Here is a 14,386-nt window from a genome sequence, read left to right as displayed (position 1 = left end):
AAATATCCCCAGATGTATTTCTACTCCATTTGCAATATGTATTTTGTAATTTCTTTAGCTTCACTACTGCCTCCCACCATGCATACATGCATCCTCTTCTCTCATCCAAGGGTGCATTCCTAGAAATTCAGAAGGATGCAGATCAATCCTTCAAAGAAGGAGTACAAGTTGGATTAACAACTTGTCCCAATTCCTTCGCAAATATTTTGTAATGCTGAGAGGCAAAAGCCTCCCTGCCCTCCCTTCTCACTAGTATCCCTGCTTCCTGCCTTCCCAGAAAACACCAGAGCAGCTTGCTTACCAGGCAGCCCAGAAAAGGTAGAGCCACTGAAAGACCTGGAAGCTGGTTGAAGTCATCTGGTTCATCTGCACTGAAGTCAGCCAGCTCTAGACCCTTAGAATAAAGTGGCTTCCCTTGTGTATCACCACTTGGTGTCACTCCCAGAACAGCCACCGTTTAAGCGGCTTGTTGTCCACCACAAGCTGCAGCCTGCAGAAGTTCCCCTTTGACCTCCATGGCAAGGCTTGCTGGGGGACTTGGGGTGTAAACAAGCCTTGGCTCCCCCCCTGCCCCCCCCATAACTACCCCTTTTGTCAGGAGCAACAAACAGCAAATCCCTGTATTGTGCCTGCCACAATGAAACGTCTGCGTGGCCTGGCCGGCTGCTCTGGGCCATGAACACTGGCATTAGTGCAACACAGTGGCTGGGAGGCAGCTTCCAAGCTGCCCTGGGGAAAATGGGGTGAGGGAAGGGCCAGTCCCTTCCCAGTATACTGAGTTTTGCACTATTACATTAACACTCCAGAATATTCTCCTCCATTTAAATCTTACGGCTCCAAAAGTCCTCCAGTGGATAACCTCAAGGTCTCCCTGCCTGCACTGAAGCATACGGAGCTCCAAGCCCTTCGATGGAGTTACAGTTGAGACTTGCTAATGGCCTATGAACACCTTTGCAAGAACGAAGACAAATACAGGCATTTATGCTTGCAGTTGAGATTTAAACAACTTGTCCCAAAGATTCATTTTCCAAAGAGAACCAGCCAGAGAGTCCTGCACCCCCACCAGGCTCCAAAGAGCTAATGTGGTTCATTTTCAGGACCTTTGAATACAAGTTGACAAGAGCTGTAAGGGCTCAACACACCTGAAGAAAGGCAACTCAATCGGTTCCTCAGGATGGACTCTCCTCTCTCCAAAAATGGAAAGACAAAGGTTTAGGGGGACTTTCCTAAGATTAGGAAGCTAAATCGCAACTGAGATTCCTGGGACCACTGCAACTGGGACCAGAACACAAGAATCCTTGGCTCTGCATCCTCTGCTCAGAAGACACATCTCCACCATGCAGGAAATTGCAGCATGAAAAGAGAGAGATTTTGCTGCACGGGGCTGGGCAGCCCAACACATCTTCCCCCTTTCAACTCCCATGTTCAGATTTTGCAGAAAACACAGCATAACGCTACCTTGTAGCAAGCTAAGCCAATGCATTCATTCCACACTGGCCATGACATCCAAGAAATGCCATTATCTTTTACACGAGACAAATTAACTAGCAGGGAGCAGGGCAGCACTCTCACACTCCTGGGTTTTTGCAAACTTCTTAGTGCACCAGTGATTGCACTGCTTCAGCTCGATGTTCTTCCTATACCATCATGTCCCCCCCACCATGGCTCTTGCATGTGATAAGAAGCCTCACAGACATGACCCTCATGCTCCACCTCCATCTTTTAACGTCAATCATATCGGGATCTACAAAGCAAATCCACAAAGCCTAATTTTCAAGTGGAAGTGGCTACCCATGAAGTGTTTCCTCAAATGCCAAGTTGGAGATAACTTCAGCCCCACTCTCAATGGCTAGAAAATACAACACCTGTACACATGCAGCATGAACAACTATTTCCTTGGAAAAACAAGGAGAGAAAGGAAAAAGCATAAACCATCTACTCTAACAACTCTAACACCAGTGCAAAGGGTTCACTGAAAGAAAGAAAAACTCCAAACCATCAAGCAAGATAGGCACTCAAGAAGTATGCTTCCACATGCTGACCTCCTCCAGGAACCAGGAGGCTTTCACAGAAATTTCTCCTTCAATTGCAAATAAAGCAGAGGGTAAAAACATGCAATATACAGAAAAAAAAGTTAATGAACCTGGGTTTTCTACTACATCTTTGATATTTTCAGTTAAGCTGCTTAGCAGAGAATGCATAATCCCTGTCCTCAATAATCCATAACAGCTTCAATTCACTGAGGAGGAGAAAGTAGATACTTCAGCTGCTGGCTGTATACTTTCCACAGCGTTTTCTATCTTTTTACAAAATCTCAAAGCTCTTCAATTATACCCACGCCAATGAGTATTTCCCTAATTAAAGCCAACCTTGGCCTATAGGCAACGCTACATGTACCAGAAGCAAAGACAGACAAACAGCATGGAAAAATAAACAGCAATCATTAAAAAAGATTTTGAAAACAAGTAACAAAGAACAAAATCAACTAGGGGCAAAACCAGTTGTTTGCCAACTGAACTTCTAAGTGCCGCCTTCTCACTGAGTTTGGGTTTTGTTATTAAAACGCATTTCTACAGAAGCCCTTACACACCACCAGCAACCTACATAACAGGGGGACTGAGTCATCCCCAGTGCAGCACTGGGACACGTGGGAGATATTATTAGCAGAGGCCAGGGAAGGCTGCCACACGACTGCAGCTAAACTGCAGCTACCCTCCAAATGTCATCAACAGCAGAGGGCACTTCCCCAGCCTGATCTAGGCCTTCAGCTCCTGCCAGGGAGGCTAAACAGTTGGTCTTCAAACATCAGTGGGATTACCCAGTGGGACATGTGCTGGGATTTTTAGATGGCTTCTGGATGGACTATAGCAGGGAGCTGAGAGAGCATCTCTCCAAGGTCCCCTACCACTGATGCCCATGGGGTCCAGGAGCCCACAGGCACTATGGATTCATTCGCTCGGCATCATGTCTGAAGGCAGCACACCGTCATTCCCTGAGCACAGACAGGGCTAGACAGCTCCACTCAGCTTTAAGGCACTGCTGCTACCTAGATGTTATGGGAAAAAAACATAAGGGAAAAAAACCTCTTCTTCCTACCCCAAACAAATCCAAGAACTTGAGAGAAATGTTGGGATTGTCTTGTACATCACACAGTTTGCTATGGACTACTCATTCAAAGCAAGGACTATCTGCCCACACACACCCCTTAAGAGGTGTTCTGCAGAAAAGCATCCTGCAAGCTCAAGCCTTTTTCCTGTCCACACTGTGGAGTTTTGAATCGCACATAAAGGAGCCCTGAAGTCACACAGTGGGAATGGCTGTACCCAAACAGACCCCTTCTGTCCTCCAACTGAGGCCAAGTGATCTGCAGGGACAACTGATGTGCTTGTGACTTCTCCATGGGGAACAGCAGCTGCCACTTTAGCATATTAACATATAATCCTCCCAATTTCAGCTTAAAGGCTACAAATAAGAGCTCATGAGTCATTCAGCAAATTCTGCTGGGGAACTGGGACAGATGGAGGGAGCAGGAACCAATCCCACCATCTGATTTCCATATTTCCCTGTCCACAAGGCTGAGACATCTCTTTATCTTATTTCCAGAAAAGCACTCACACATTCTTCATGAATCTGGGATGTATTTTACCCACCAACCCTCTCCCTGAGAGTGAGGGAAGGGCTGCTAATGTCAGCTCACAGAACTGAGGCACAGGACTCACCTTCGCACCTTGACCATGCCAAAATACTATGAATTTCTGGAAGGAACAGGAGCCATTCAGAAAAGCCCTCTCCAACCAGTTCCCCATTTAATAGTCAGAGGTGAAAAGTAAATTCAAGCCACTGTGCAGTCCAGGGAACAGACACAGGGACATGGACCAAGCTGACCAGACTCGTTAGAGCTGGAAAAAGCAAGAGGTACACAAAACCCTCTGCACCCTTTGAGATTTCTGCTTGGGAGTGACAAGTGGCCTGGTGATGCACATCCCCTCCACCACCCTATGCCTTACAGAACTCAGCTGTCTCTCCCAAAAGCCCTGATGGGTCCTACAGTCTCTCCTGTAGGTTTACCTGAACAGCTTCTTCCTTCTGCTCCCCACCAAGCAGCCTGCCACTGCATATTTACAGCCAAAGTTAATGCAGGCTCCATTCCTGGCTAGAAACACAGAAGTAGCCAGCTTCTGGAAAAAGTCAAAGGGGAAGGCGTCACTGCTAGCACTGAAGATGGAGCTTGCCAGGGTTCCTCAGGGTTATTTGTCTTGTTGCCTGATCCCAGGAAAGCTCAGGCAAAGCAGCCAATCCATCCTCATCATCCACCACACTCCCCTGAAACGCCCACCAGCAAGCTTGGCAAATGATGCTGCCTGAGCAGTCATGCCTGCTCCCAGGCCGGCCAGCCACAGTGTCTGTGTTTCCTTAGGAGCTTTAGAAGAAGCAGCAAGAGACGCTACACATGCCAACAGCAAGGCGCCAGCACCTCCGGACTTCCGCTTGGAAAGACAAAGAGCAAGGACTCAATTATAGTAGTACTTTAATCAGGCTTTATCAGTGAATGAGTGCCACAAAGAATGCTATCTGAGCACCTCAGATAAAAACTGCATATGAAGGCAATTGACTATCAGTATATAAAATGAACCAGACCTCAGTGCCAACTAAGCCAGTTGGATTGTGCTGAGAGTCAAGAAGGTACTCCATATTTTCCTCTGCTACAAATAAAAGCCAGAATTTGGCCTGCTCTCCTCAAAATCTCCTCAAAAGCTTTAAAAACTTCCATGGATTTTGGGTTTAAACTATAAAAGGTATAATATCAGCAAGGAACTCGCTGCTGCAACAGACAGCCTAAGTCAAGGAGATAGGAAATTTCCAGCAGGTCAGCTGTCGTGGGGTATCTGTCATTAGGTTTTGGTCCGTGAAGAAAGAAGACACACACACACACATGAAGAAAGATGAGACAAGGGATGTCTGCTGCCTCAGAGCAGCAGGTAGGTTTTTTTGAGCTAGCTGGCCCCTACTTTCCCACACACATAATGTAAATATATTTTTGCAAAAACACTTAGGAATTTAACACCTGCACACAGTCAACAGCTTCGTCCTTGCACTGTTATCCTTTTCTAGCTAACTCCCTAAAACTCAAGGCTGTGTCCATGGAAACATTTAATTAGCCTCACTGTTCTCATGGGAAAGGCCTAACACTATCCAATATTTCAAACTTCTCAAGCTCCAGGGGCTCCAGCCTCTCCAGGGGCTTTGTGGACCTGCCACTTCCCCCCACAATCAACACACAATGACCAAACAGCTGAAGCTCCACTGTGAGCCAACCTCTGATTTTCTTACCACCTCAAGGGAGTTCTTTTCTGGGGGCATGTTATTTTTGTTTTAATAGCTGCTTGTCTTAATACTTGAACAAAGCACTTTAGCATGCTTGAGAGATATCAGGCCTGACCATGTTGGTGGTGGGCTTTGACATAAACTCAATAATCAACCGCAAAATAAGATACTTCAAGAGTTGATTTGCTACTGCTCCTCTGGCAAAAGTTACCGTGCCCAAGCCGGGAAACAAACACGTAGAGTCCTGAAACGAAGTCCAGCAGCTTCACTTAAACTGCTAGTACAGATGACCATCAGTAAATGGTAAGGTTTAACACCACGGGGAGGACTCAAGCCCTCAATGATGGATAGCTGAGCAGACAACTGCACGGAGTAGCTTATTTTCAGAAACAGCTGCAATGTTCAACCTCTTAGGATATTGCTAGGTTATTGCTTTATATGCCAGAGAACAGAGCTTTTCCTCCCACTTACGCACCAGTGCTTCCAACGCAAAAGCTCTGCTGTGCCTGACTCAGCTTTACTTACCTCTGTACATGCCAAAGTAGCCTTCCGACCGAATTGTTTTAATGAGGCAGTCAGACCTGCAAACAAAACAGAGAGATGAACCACAGGAGCTCAAAGGTGGGTGAGAACAGAGAAAAACAAAGCAAATATCTTGGAGTGGTTTCCATTTGCATTCTGTCAGCAAAACCCTGAGTTGAGAGGGGAACTGCGTCAGCCTCTGAATGTGCCATTGTTGAGGCCTGAGTCCAATTTCAACCTCTAATTCACAGGGGCTTTGAAACCCCCGGCTCACCCTGCACACGCTGTCTGCTTTCTAGAAATACAAAAGGGAAGAGTGTCACTGCAAGGGCTATTTATCCAGGGTCCCCTGTGGCAAACGCGCATGAGATACTCTAACAAGCAGATCCCCATGTATGCATTTTTAAATCCAGCTCTGGAAGGGAAATAAGGGGGGCCAAAACCCTCCATGCTGGCTTGTTTGACTTAGTCCATGAAATTTGACACAAGGCACACACACAAACACTAGATGACCTGAGCACTCAGTCATCTGTGGCCTCCCACACAGATTAAAGCATTTACTTTTAACACATCAGGTCCCAGAGCAGGCAGCCAGCACTCAGGCTCTTGCCCTGGGAAGAGCATGGCAGGGTGCCGTGCTCCAAGGGGAAAACTGGCACCTTCCTTCTTGCAAATATATTTACTGCAAATGGGAAATCTATGCAGAGTGCTGGAATGGCACAAAGGCTTTTGAAGGCACAGACACACACCTAGCAAATCCAAAGGCGCAGTTCAAGAAGGCAGCACAGATCCCCTGGCAGAGTTTCCCTCTCCGAACCACAGGTGCACAAAGCCTGGATGTTGGCTGAAGGTGGCTTTAGGGTGTTTGGGAAGGGACAGGTACTTCTATGGCCATAGGGGAAGAGAGAAGTACAAATGCATGCATGTATACATAATTTCAGAACCAAAAGGCTCTTTTAAGCAGTAATAAGGGAAGTGTGGCTGATGAAAACAAGAATTCATTTTTAAGAGATCTGGCAACACAAGGAGTAAACTTCATCTCTGCTCTGTAGTAGTGTTGAGGTGGAAAAGGAGGAAATACACAGTTCCCTTGAGAGTGTTATGTCCCTACCTGAGTCAAGACTGTTCTAGGGTACCCCACATTATTTGTGAAGAGCCCATCCTGCATTGCTGCCAGTCACAGCAATGAGTTGCCCCTCTCTGCTGGGACTCTCCACATCCTTTGGGATCCCATCTTTCACACACTCCACCCCAGCTCCTGCAGCTTGCACACACCCATCTCCTTCTTTGGAGCAGCTCCTTCAACACATTTGCAAGCCCAGGAAATCTCAGTGCACCTTTCTCCTATCCCTCCCATCAAGTTCTTCCACTGCAGTGCTGGAGACAAGACATTTTTCCTTGAGCCAGTGGTGCTGCTTTGAACAAGCTGTGGCTGGGATGGGATTGGGAAGAGCTGTTCCCCATCACACTCATGAAGCCCTGCTGCCTCACCATGCTTGCATGTCACTTCCAGCCCCTCGAGCTGCAGTAGAACAAGATGCAGCCAAGGCCATGCCCAGCTCTTTTCTCTTCCTGGAAAAGGGAGCCAATAGCCAACTAAAATGATACATAACATACCTGGGGCAGGACAGCCCAAAATCCCAGCTATCTCCAGCCCTCAAGAACTGCTCCAAAGCATCTTTGGCTCTTTCAAGTGAAAGGTTCCCCTGATGCTAAAGGTCTCCTGAGCTGAGCAGAAGCAAGGCATGCTATCTTAAAGTAAGACAGTAAAATTCTTAATGATCTAGCTGCCTTCCTGGGTGTTCAGCAGACACCTCTGAGATCTGGTATTGATGGGTACACAGTATTTTCAGAAAAATAAGCCCCTGTAACTGGGCAGCCTTTGTTAGGAAAGCTCATCCTTTCCCCTTCTTAGAAGGAGCCAGCTCAAATATACAGGGTAAATCCTATGTATTCCTTAACAGTGCCTCATCCCACAGCAATTCCTAGCTATGGAGCAGATCTGTGCTCAATTGCTGGAGAATAAAAGCCTCTCTCCTACTGAGCTTCCCTCCAGGGACAAGGCATCCTGGCACGCAGTCCCAAGGGGAGCCTACAAGTTCTCCATCCTGTCCATACTCCTCTTGCTGCCACCTGTAAGATCAGGGGGATAAGTGATCCTCAGGGAGAGATGCAATCTGCAGCAGGAGCAGAACACAACCAAAAGCAGAGGCAAGGCAAGATGGGAAGCTGCATCCTGCCAACAAGTCTGGGCACACAAACAATGCAGGGAGCAGAGAGCATGAGAACTGTCAAGGGAAGCACCAGAGCCTACAGCCTAAGCTCATGCATCATTACATGTCATCAGTTAGAGCAAGGAGGCACAGAGACTAAAATCATCAACATACAGAGCATTTTCAGAGCATTTTCTTCCTATCCCCATTCTGCCTCAAATTCTAAACAAAGTGGAAGGGAGACAGGACAGACCTCATCAGTCCCATCCCAGTCCCTTCTTCCCCCTCAATGACAGCAGTACATTTGGAAAACTAAGGCCTGTGTCTGGTTCCTAGGATGAAGCATCTTGTGCTGTGTGGTGTGCATTCCCACAGCAGACACACAGCCCTATGAGTCCAACACAAACTCCAGGGGAGTTCGGTGGGCTGGATATACTCATGCCTTCTTTTCCTACAGCCTGCAGCACTTGGGTTTTTTTTGGACACAGGACTGCTGGAGTAACCACAGCATGTGTCAACCTGTGATCCTTCAAAAGGTCCGCACACAGCAGTCTAGACTGGGAATGGGTGACTGCTTTGTCTTTTGAAAACTGACACAGCAAAGGAAGGATCTCCAATACCAGAGCGATGGAAATACAAGACAGGCAGAAATTCCCTCATGTGCCTGACTGCGGCTCAGCAGAGAATCGAACGGGACTCCCTGTGGTTTGGTCCTGAGCTCTGACAGCAGTGAACACTCTGCTCCCAAGCAAGGAATTCAAACAGGTGTGCCCTCTGCAGAGATCTCATCTGCTCAGCTCAGCAGCCTCAATAGCTGCTCTATTTGGATTATCTCCTCAAGCACAGCTTGCTTCAGGATTGTCCCCTGGCTTTCCTGAGGACAGTCCAGTTCCTAGAAATGCTGAACTCACCTGAAAGAGGTAACAAAAAGGAAGGATTCCCTGCCAAAAGCCCCAAGGGATGTTGCCCATGCAGGTGGTACTCACAAGCTGGTGTACATCCGCTGGCCATTCTGCTGGTTCTGCAGGCGAGTTTTTGCCAGGTCAATGGGAAATACACAGGTGACCCCAATCAGCCCAGCTATCCCTCCATTGATCAGCTTGGCAGGTAGACTGTAAGAGGATGAGATAGACAGAAACAGATGTCTTAGCACTGGGTAACACCAGGGAAGGGAAAGAGGAAAGAACTGAGCTCTTTTGCATGACCAGAGTTAATACATCACTGTGAGAAAAGGCTGTCCCTCCCCGGCACAAAGGGAGCTCTGCCCCAAGGCAAAGCTTGGCTCCCGCTGTATAAACAGGGCAGGTGGGGAAAGCAGCACATACCATCAGGAACAACCACTGCTGAGTGGAGTGGAGCCAAACAGCTAGCCCATACACTGCTAAGAGCAAGGAAAAACCTTGTTCCCCAGGACCCAAGGGTTTCTGTTGTCCCAAGAGGAGAAAAGACAGAGTGTTGGACCATCTACCACGTGGACAGCCTTTAGTTAGGGCCGGATGGCATCTGAGCCAGCAGGTTTACTGACAAATGCTTTCCTGCACCACAATCAGATACGAAGCTAATGAGAGGTTCGTGACACGTCAGCTGCTACCATCATGTGGGAACGAGCCCGGCAGAAGCGCCCAGCTGGCAGCCAAGGAGCAGACGGCTGCAACCGCGGGAAACTGTTTCCAGACCCACCGCTCAGGGCGAGGGGAACACACACAAAGCAGTAGCCTCGCAAAACCGCTGGACTGGCAGCCTGCACGGCCGCAGATGTGGAGACGTGAGCTCATACCTCTTGGGGAAATCAAAACCTGGCTGGCTGCATGTGCTTCCAAAATGCATGGCTTTTTCCACTCGCCCTTGTGCTCCCACGGGGAATTCTTGCAAGTGGCACTGAGTGAAAGCCAGATCAGCTAAACACGAGTTCCCAGCAAATTCAATTAAGAAAAATGTCCTGCACTTATATGCTCAATAAACCACTGCACGCAGAGACAAAGGAAGCGTGTTTGAGTCAGCTCCCTCCAATAAAGCATAAGATATGGCTCCCTGAACACAGGATGTGTTGGATATTAAACTGAGGGCTGACAGCAGTCCTAGGTTGCAGCTGACTGAGCCAGCAAGGCCTAGTCCTCCCACAGGGGGAACAGGCATGCTGCCTTTCATGAGTGATGTGCTGCTCTGGACGGGGGGACAGACTGCATTACCCTTTGGAAGCAGCAGTGGTGAGGCTGGCCATGGCATGGTGGGGTGAAGCCTTGCAAACAAGTTACCCTCCCAACAGCACTGCAGAGCACTCTGCATCAAGGGGAAATTGCACACAGGATCAATAAGTGGCCATGCTTGAGGAAAAGGTAGGATATGGAGCCTCAAGGTTTCAACTTGAGGTCTCCCTGAGGGAAGCAGACAAAAAAGGGGTGGGAAAAAAATATAAGTCTTTGTCCACTAGTGCTAAGCTTGATCTTGACACCCCAGGAATTTTCTTTCAGCCTCTGCTGTCCTGCAGCCAAAGCTCTTTCCTCCTCAACACCTGCACCAATATAACGCACACTGAGCCCCAGGGCTGGCACAGCTGGAAGAAGAGGTGCCAAGGACAAGCAGACAGATCTGAGCTCAGCCCACAACTCCAAACAAGACAGTGTTGAGATTAAATCAAGCACAGTATGTTAGGAAAGCAGGCCCAAATCAGTGGATGAGCTCAATGCAGGGCCAGGTTGCAAGATCTCACCATCTCGAGATTCTGTCGCCTCAGGGATCTTTGCGCCAAACTCTGAGAAGGGAATAGATTTGCCTGCAAACTCCTACGCTCAACTTGTTCTCAGGACATGGGACAATTTCAAACAGTAAGCTTCACATCACGGAGCCCTCCTTATTTAACCCACAGTCACCCTGAAAAAGGAGGTTAGAGACCAGATAAAAGCATGTCAAGATAGAGGCACCATTGGGAAGGAAGGTATTTCAAGACAGGATCACCTCAGTCTCCCCAGATTCAGCTCTGAAGTCACTGCTGGCAGGTCACAGAGTGTGAGGCACAGCGAGTGCCCCTTTCAATCCTCAGCACTGTCATCACTTCTCTCAGTGTCCCTGAAATACCCAGGGCAGGCCTCTCTCAACATGTTCTAACAGTGAAATCATCACAGGGTTTATATCAGGTGGGAGTGAGACACAGACACAAAGATCTTACCTGCTGCTACTATAAGTGCAAGAGACTGCCCAGTTTCAGCATAGACCCCAGCAATAAAGGGGAATAGTCTGATATGCCTGGGCAAGCCAAAAATTTAGGCAATGTGCACTGCAGAGGGCCTCTCCCTGTGTCTGTGCAGGAGAAATCCTTGCTCAACAACACCATCACACCTGAATCCAGCTATCCAGGTTCCCCCATGCACACTGCAGAGGGAGACTAGTACGGATGGACTATGGGGCAGTATCTGGCGAGACACTGAGATTAAGTTCCACGTGCACTGAAATACGATGCCCTTGATCTCACCTTGTATCCAACCTCTGCTGTTGATATTAGTCTTTTGCTATCAATCTTGTTCTACTAAGGAGTGAGAGATGCATGCTGCAAGGAGAGAGGTGTTTGGTAGACACTCTAAGCTTAAACAGATTTCCTTGCCTTGGCTGCCTGTGACTGCTGCAGACATGTGGTCACCTAGACTGGAGATGATCAAATCAGGAGAGATGAGGGATTTGAGGCACAGAGAATAACATGAGACAAAGGCCACTGCACCTGAATAAAAAGCTTTCTCCCTTGTGACTAAGTGATCTCACTTTTCACGTCAGCACTCTCTGCTCTCTCATGGGATAAGAATACACTGTGCTTGGTCTCTCTGTCCTATTTAGCTTCTGAACAGCTACTGCCTCTCACTACCTACGTGTGCAGGGCTTAATGAAACAGGGACAACACAGGCTAGCATGCAAATAAAGCTCAGTTTAACATAAGAAGGGATAGAAGGGCATCCCAGTTCTCCTCTCCTAGTGCTCCTCCTCAGCCCTTTTAACTAGTCCCAGTAGTTAACAAGCTGCTGTTCACAGTGCCAAGAGCACATCGGAGGGGCCAAGAAACATCCAATAGGACGTGTCTCCTCTTCATTTAAAATACCAAGCTTCAAATGGCCACGGACATCTGGTCCTTTTGCTCTGCTGAGGCTATCAGGAACACACACCTGTCAGGCTCCATGGAGGTGAATCTCAGCGTGCCCTTCATAGTGTGCAAGAACAGTACCAAGTGCACTCCAAATGCAGTAGCCAATGACAGACATATCTAGGCACATGAACACTTCACAATGCTGTCTTATTATCAGCACAGCTCAGGATTGTTCACATTTGCAGAAGACAGGCATACAGGAAGATATCCTCACCACAGTAAGAACTAAGAAGGGCCAGCCCTCTTGCCTGCAGCATTCAGGCACTGCCAAGTCCTGGCCCTCTGTCACCCGGTTTCATTCACCCACTGACTCCACCTGCCCTGAGCTGGTAACCTGGAAAAGCAGATGCTAGAAAAGCATCACAAAAAACCCCACAGGAATCCCACAGCATGTAGGAGTCACTTATCCAGGCAACTTCATAAGCAACAGAAAGTTAAAACTACATGCAAGATTGTGCAGATCCATCTGACACAGCTCTTAGGAAGCTAGAGGGCAAAACTATCTTTCCCAAAAACGCATCCCAATTCATTTCCAGGAAGGACTCAAATCAAGCCTTTGCATATGCCAGGACTAACGCTCTAAAGTTCCTGCTGCGCACTTAAGTGTCACTAATCATTGTTGGTTCTTCATGTTCCTGCAATCATTCAAAGCACTGACTGGCTTTAAAGGGGCACAAGGCTGCACAAGGCTACGTGGACTTTGTAATTACAAGTGCTGCATCCTTGGCTGGTCAAGGAGCTGGCTTTGCTCCTTTGATGCCAGCAGCTGAAGTCAGCAGGTCAAGGTGACCTTTGAAAGAGGAAGCAAAAAGGAACACACTTGTGCAGAATATAAAGCAGAGTGCAGAAAGAACAAGGCAATGAGAAAAAAGAACTGAAGAAAGCAAAGATGTGACATCATGGCAGAGACAGAAAATAAGAGAAGGCTGAAGAAAAACAGATAAAGAAAAGAGCAGAGAAGAAATCAGAACTGTTTAAAGCTGGAAGAGATGATCAGGTGATTACCTCCAACCTCCTGTGTCAAAAACAGAAATAAGTTTGAAAGACAACCAACAACTCAAAAAATTTTTTAAAAGTTACCTGATCTGTTTATCAGCCATTTAATTCAAACTTGTTCTTGTTAAGAAATGAATCCGTTCCTTCAAATTGTTCTTTTTCAGTCACGTCTTTTTCACTTCAATTTCTTCCTGGGAAAGGACAGAAAGACACCAAGGACACAAAGTTGAGACACTTAAAATCTTCCTGAAGCTCAGGTGTTACTGGGCAGGCTGTAGGGTTAGGCCAGCTGAGGAACAAGTGACTTAAGGGAGCACCTGATCTCCTCAGAGAGGAGACTGAGCTCCAGAGGAAGCCTTACAAATGTGTGTGTATATAAATATACAGGGACATATGGAGGGAAGAGTTGCCAGAATCATCAGGCTCTAGCAGCATGTGAGGAAGGGCAGCAGCCAGGCAGGGCACAAGCTCTGCCCAGCATCCAGGACAGCAGTGTCTGTCACTTCTCTCAAACTCTAAGGAGCGTTTCGCTCCATATCATGTGGATCCCCAACCCACTGCAGGTCCACCCAGCTACCCCAAAACAATCACATTATTACAAGACTTGTTCAGCACTTCCCTCCAACACATATGTGCTGTTTCTAATGGACAGTCTTCAAAAAGCTGCACTTCCAGAGGTGACTATCCTCCCTCTATTTCCGAGCCCAAACAGAGAGCCCATGTTCAGTCTTGTGCCCACATTGTCTTTTAAGAGTGTCTGTCCCTCAAGCTATTGATGTGACTTTGCCCTTTGGCCCACTCCTTTCAGCTCAGCTGTCTTGGCACAGCACTGAAGCTTCAAGACTGCAGGAACCAGCTTTCTCTAAGACTCCTAACTGCTCCTGTTTAATGAGAGCTGGTAGAAGTTGCCACACAAAGAAATCTGGGCACCGGAGAAAATTTCAGAAGCAGCCACAGCTTTCAGCTTTGTGGAGACATCCTTGCCTCCTCACCTCAAGCCTGGGAATCAGATGCCCTATGCTTTCAGCGGGTATATCAGCAGCACTCAGCCAATTTTTTCCCTCTTGCCTTCTACCTGCCACCTCACCTGAGCCAGAAGCAGAGGACATACCTTCGCCCATTGTCTCTGGAATGAAATTTGCCCCTTAACTGCAAACTTCCTAAGCCACGCAGAATCTCACATCCAACAAGGTGACACAGG

At 47.7% G+C, this 14,386-nt stretch overlaps 1 protein-coding gene across 2 annotated transcripts in view; it reads right to left on the bottom strand.

Annotated features, from left to right (window-relative positions):
* The window catches only part of SLC25A22 (solute carrier family 25 member 22), a 52,373-nt gene that overhangs the window by 15,083 nt on the left and 22,904 nt on the right, over window positions 1–14,386 (bottom strand). For both annotated transcript variants that reach the window (XM_064657654.1, XM_064657655.1), the window contains exons 2-4: window positions 13,270–13,376; window positions 9,047–9,172; window positions 5,851–5,906 (exon numbers count right to left, since the gene is read on the bottom strand). In XM_064657654.1, the coding sequence (XP_064513724.1) occupies window positions 5,851–5,906; window positions 9,047–9,172; window positions 13,270–13,289 (202 nt within the window). In that variant the 5' untranslated portion in view covers window positions 13,290–13,376. The remainder of the gene's footprint in view (window positions 1–5,850; window positions 5,907–9,046; window positions 9,173–13,269; window positions 13,377–14,386) is intronic.

The sequence above is a fragment of the Pseudopipra pipra genome, chromosome 6, assembly GCF_036250125.1.
Source record: "Pseudopipra pipra isolate bDixPip1 chromosome 6, bDixPip1.hap1, whole genome shotgun sequence".
Lineage (NCBI taxonomy): Eukaryota > Metazoa > Chordata > Aves > Passeriformes > Pipridae > Pseudopipra > Pseudopipra pipra.
The sequence above is the reverse complement of the archived record's forward strand: the minus strand, read 5'-3'. Positions and strand labels throughout refer to the sequence as shown.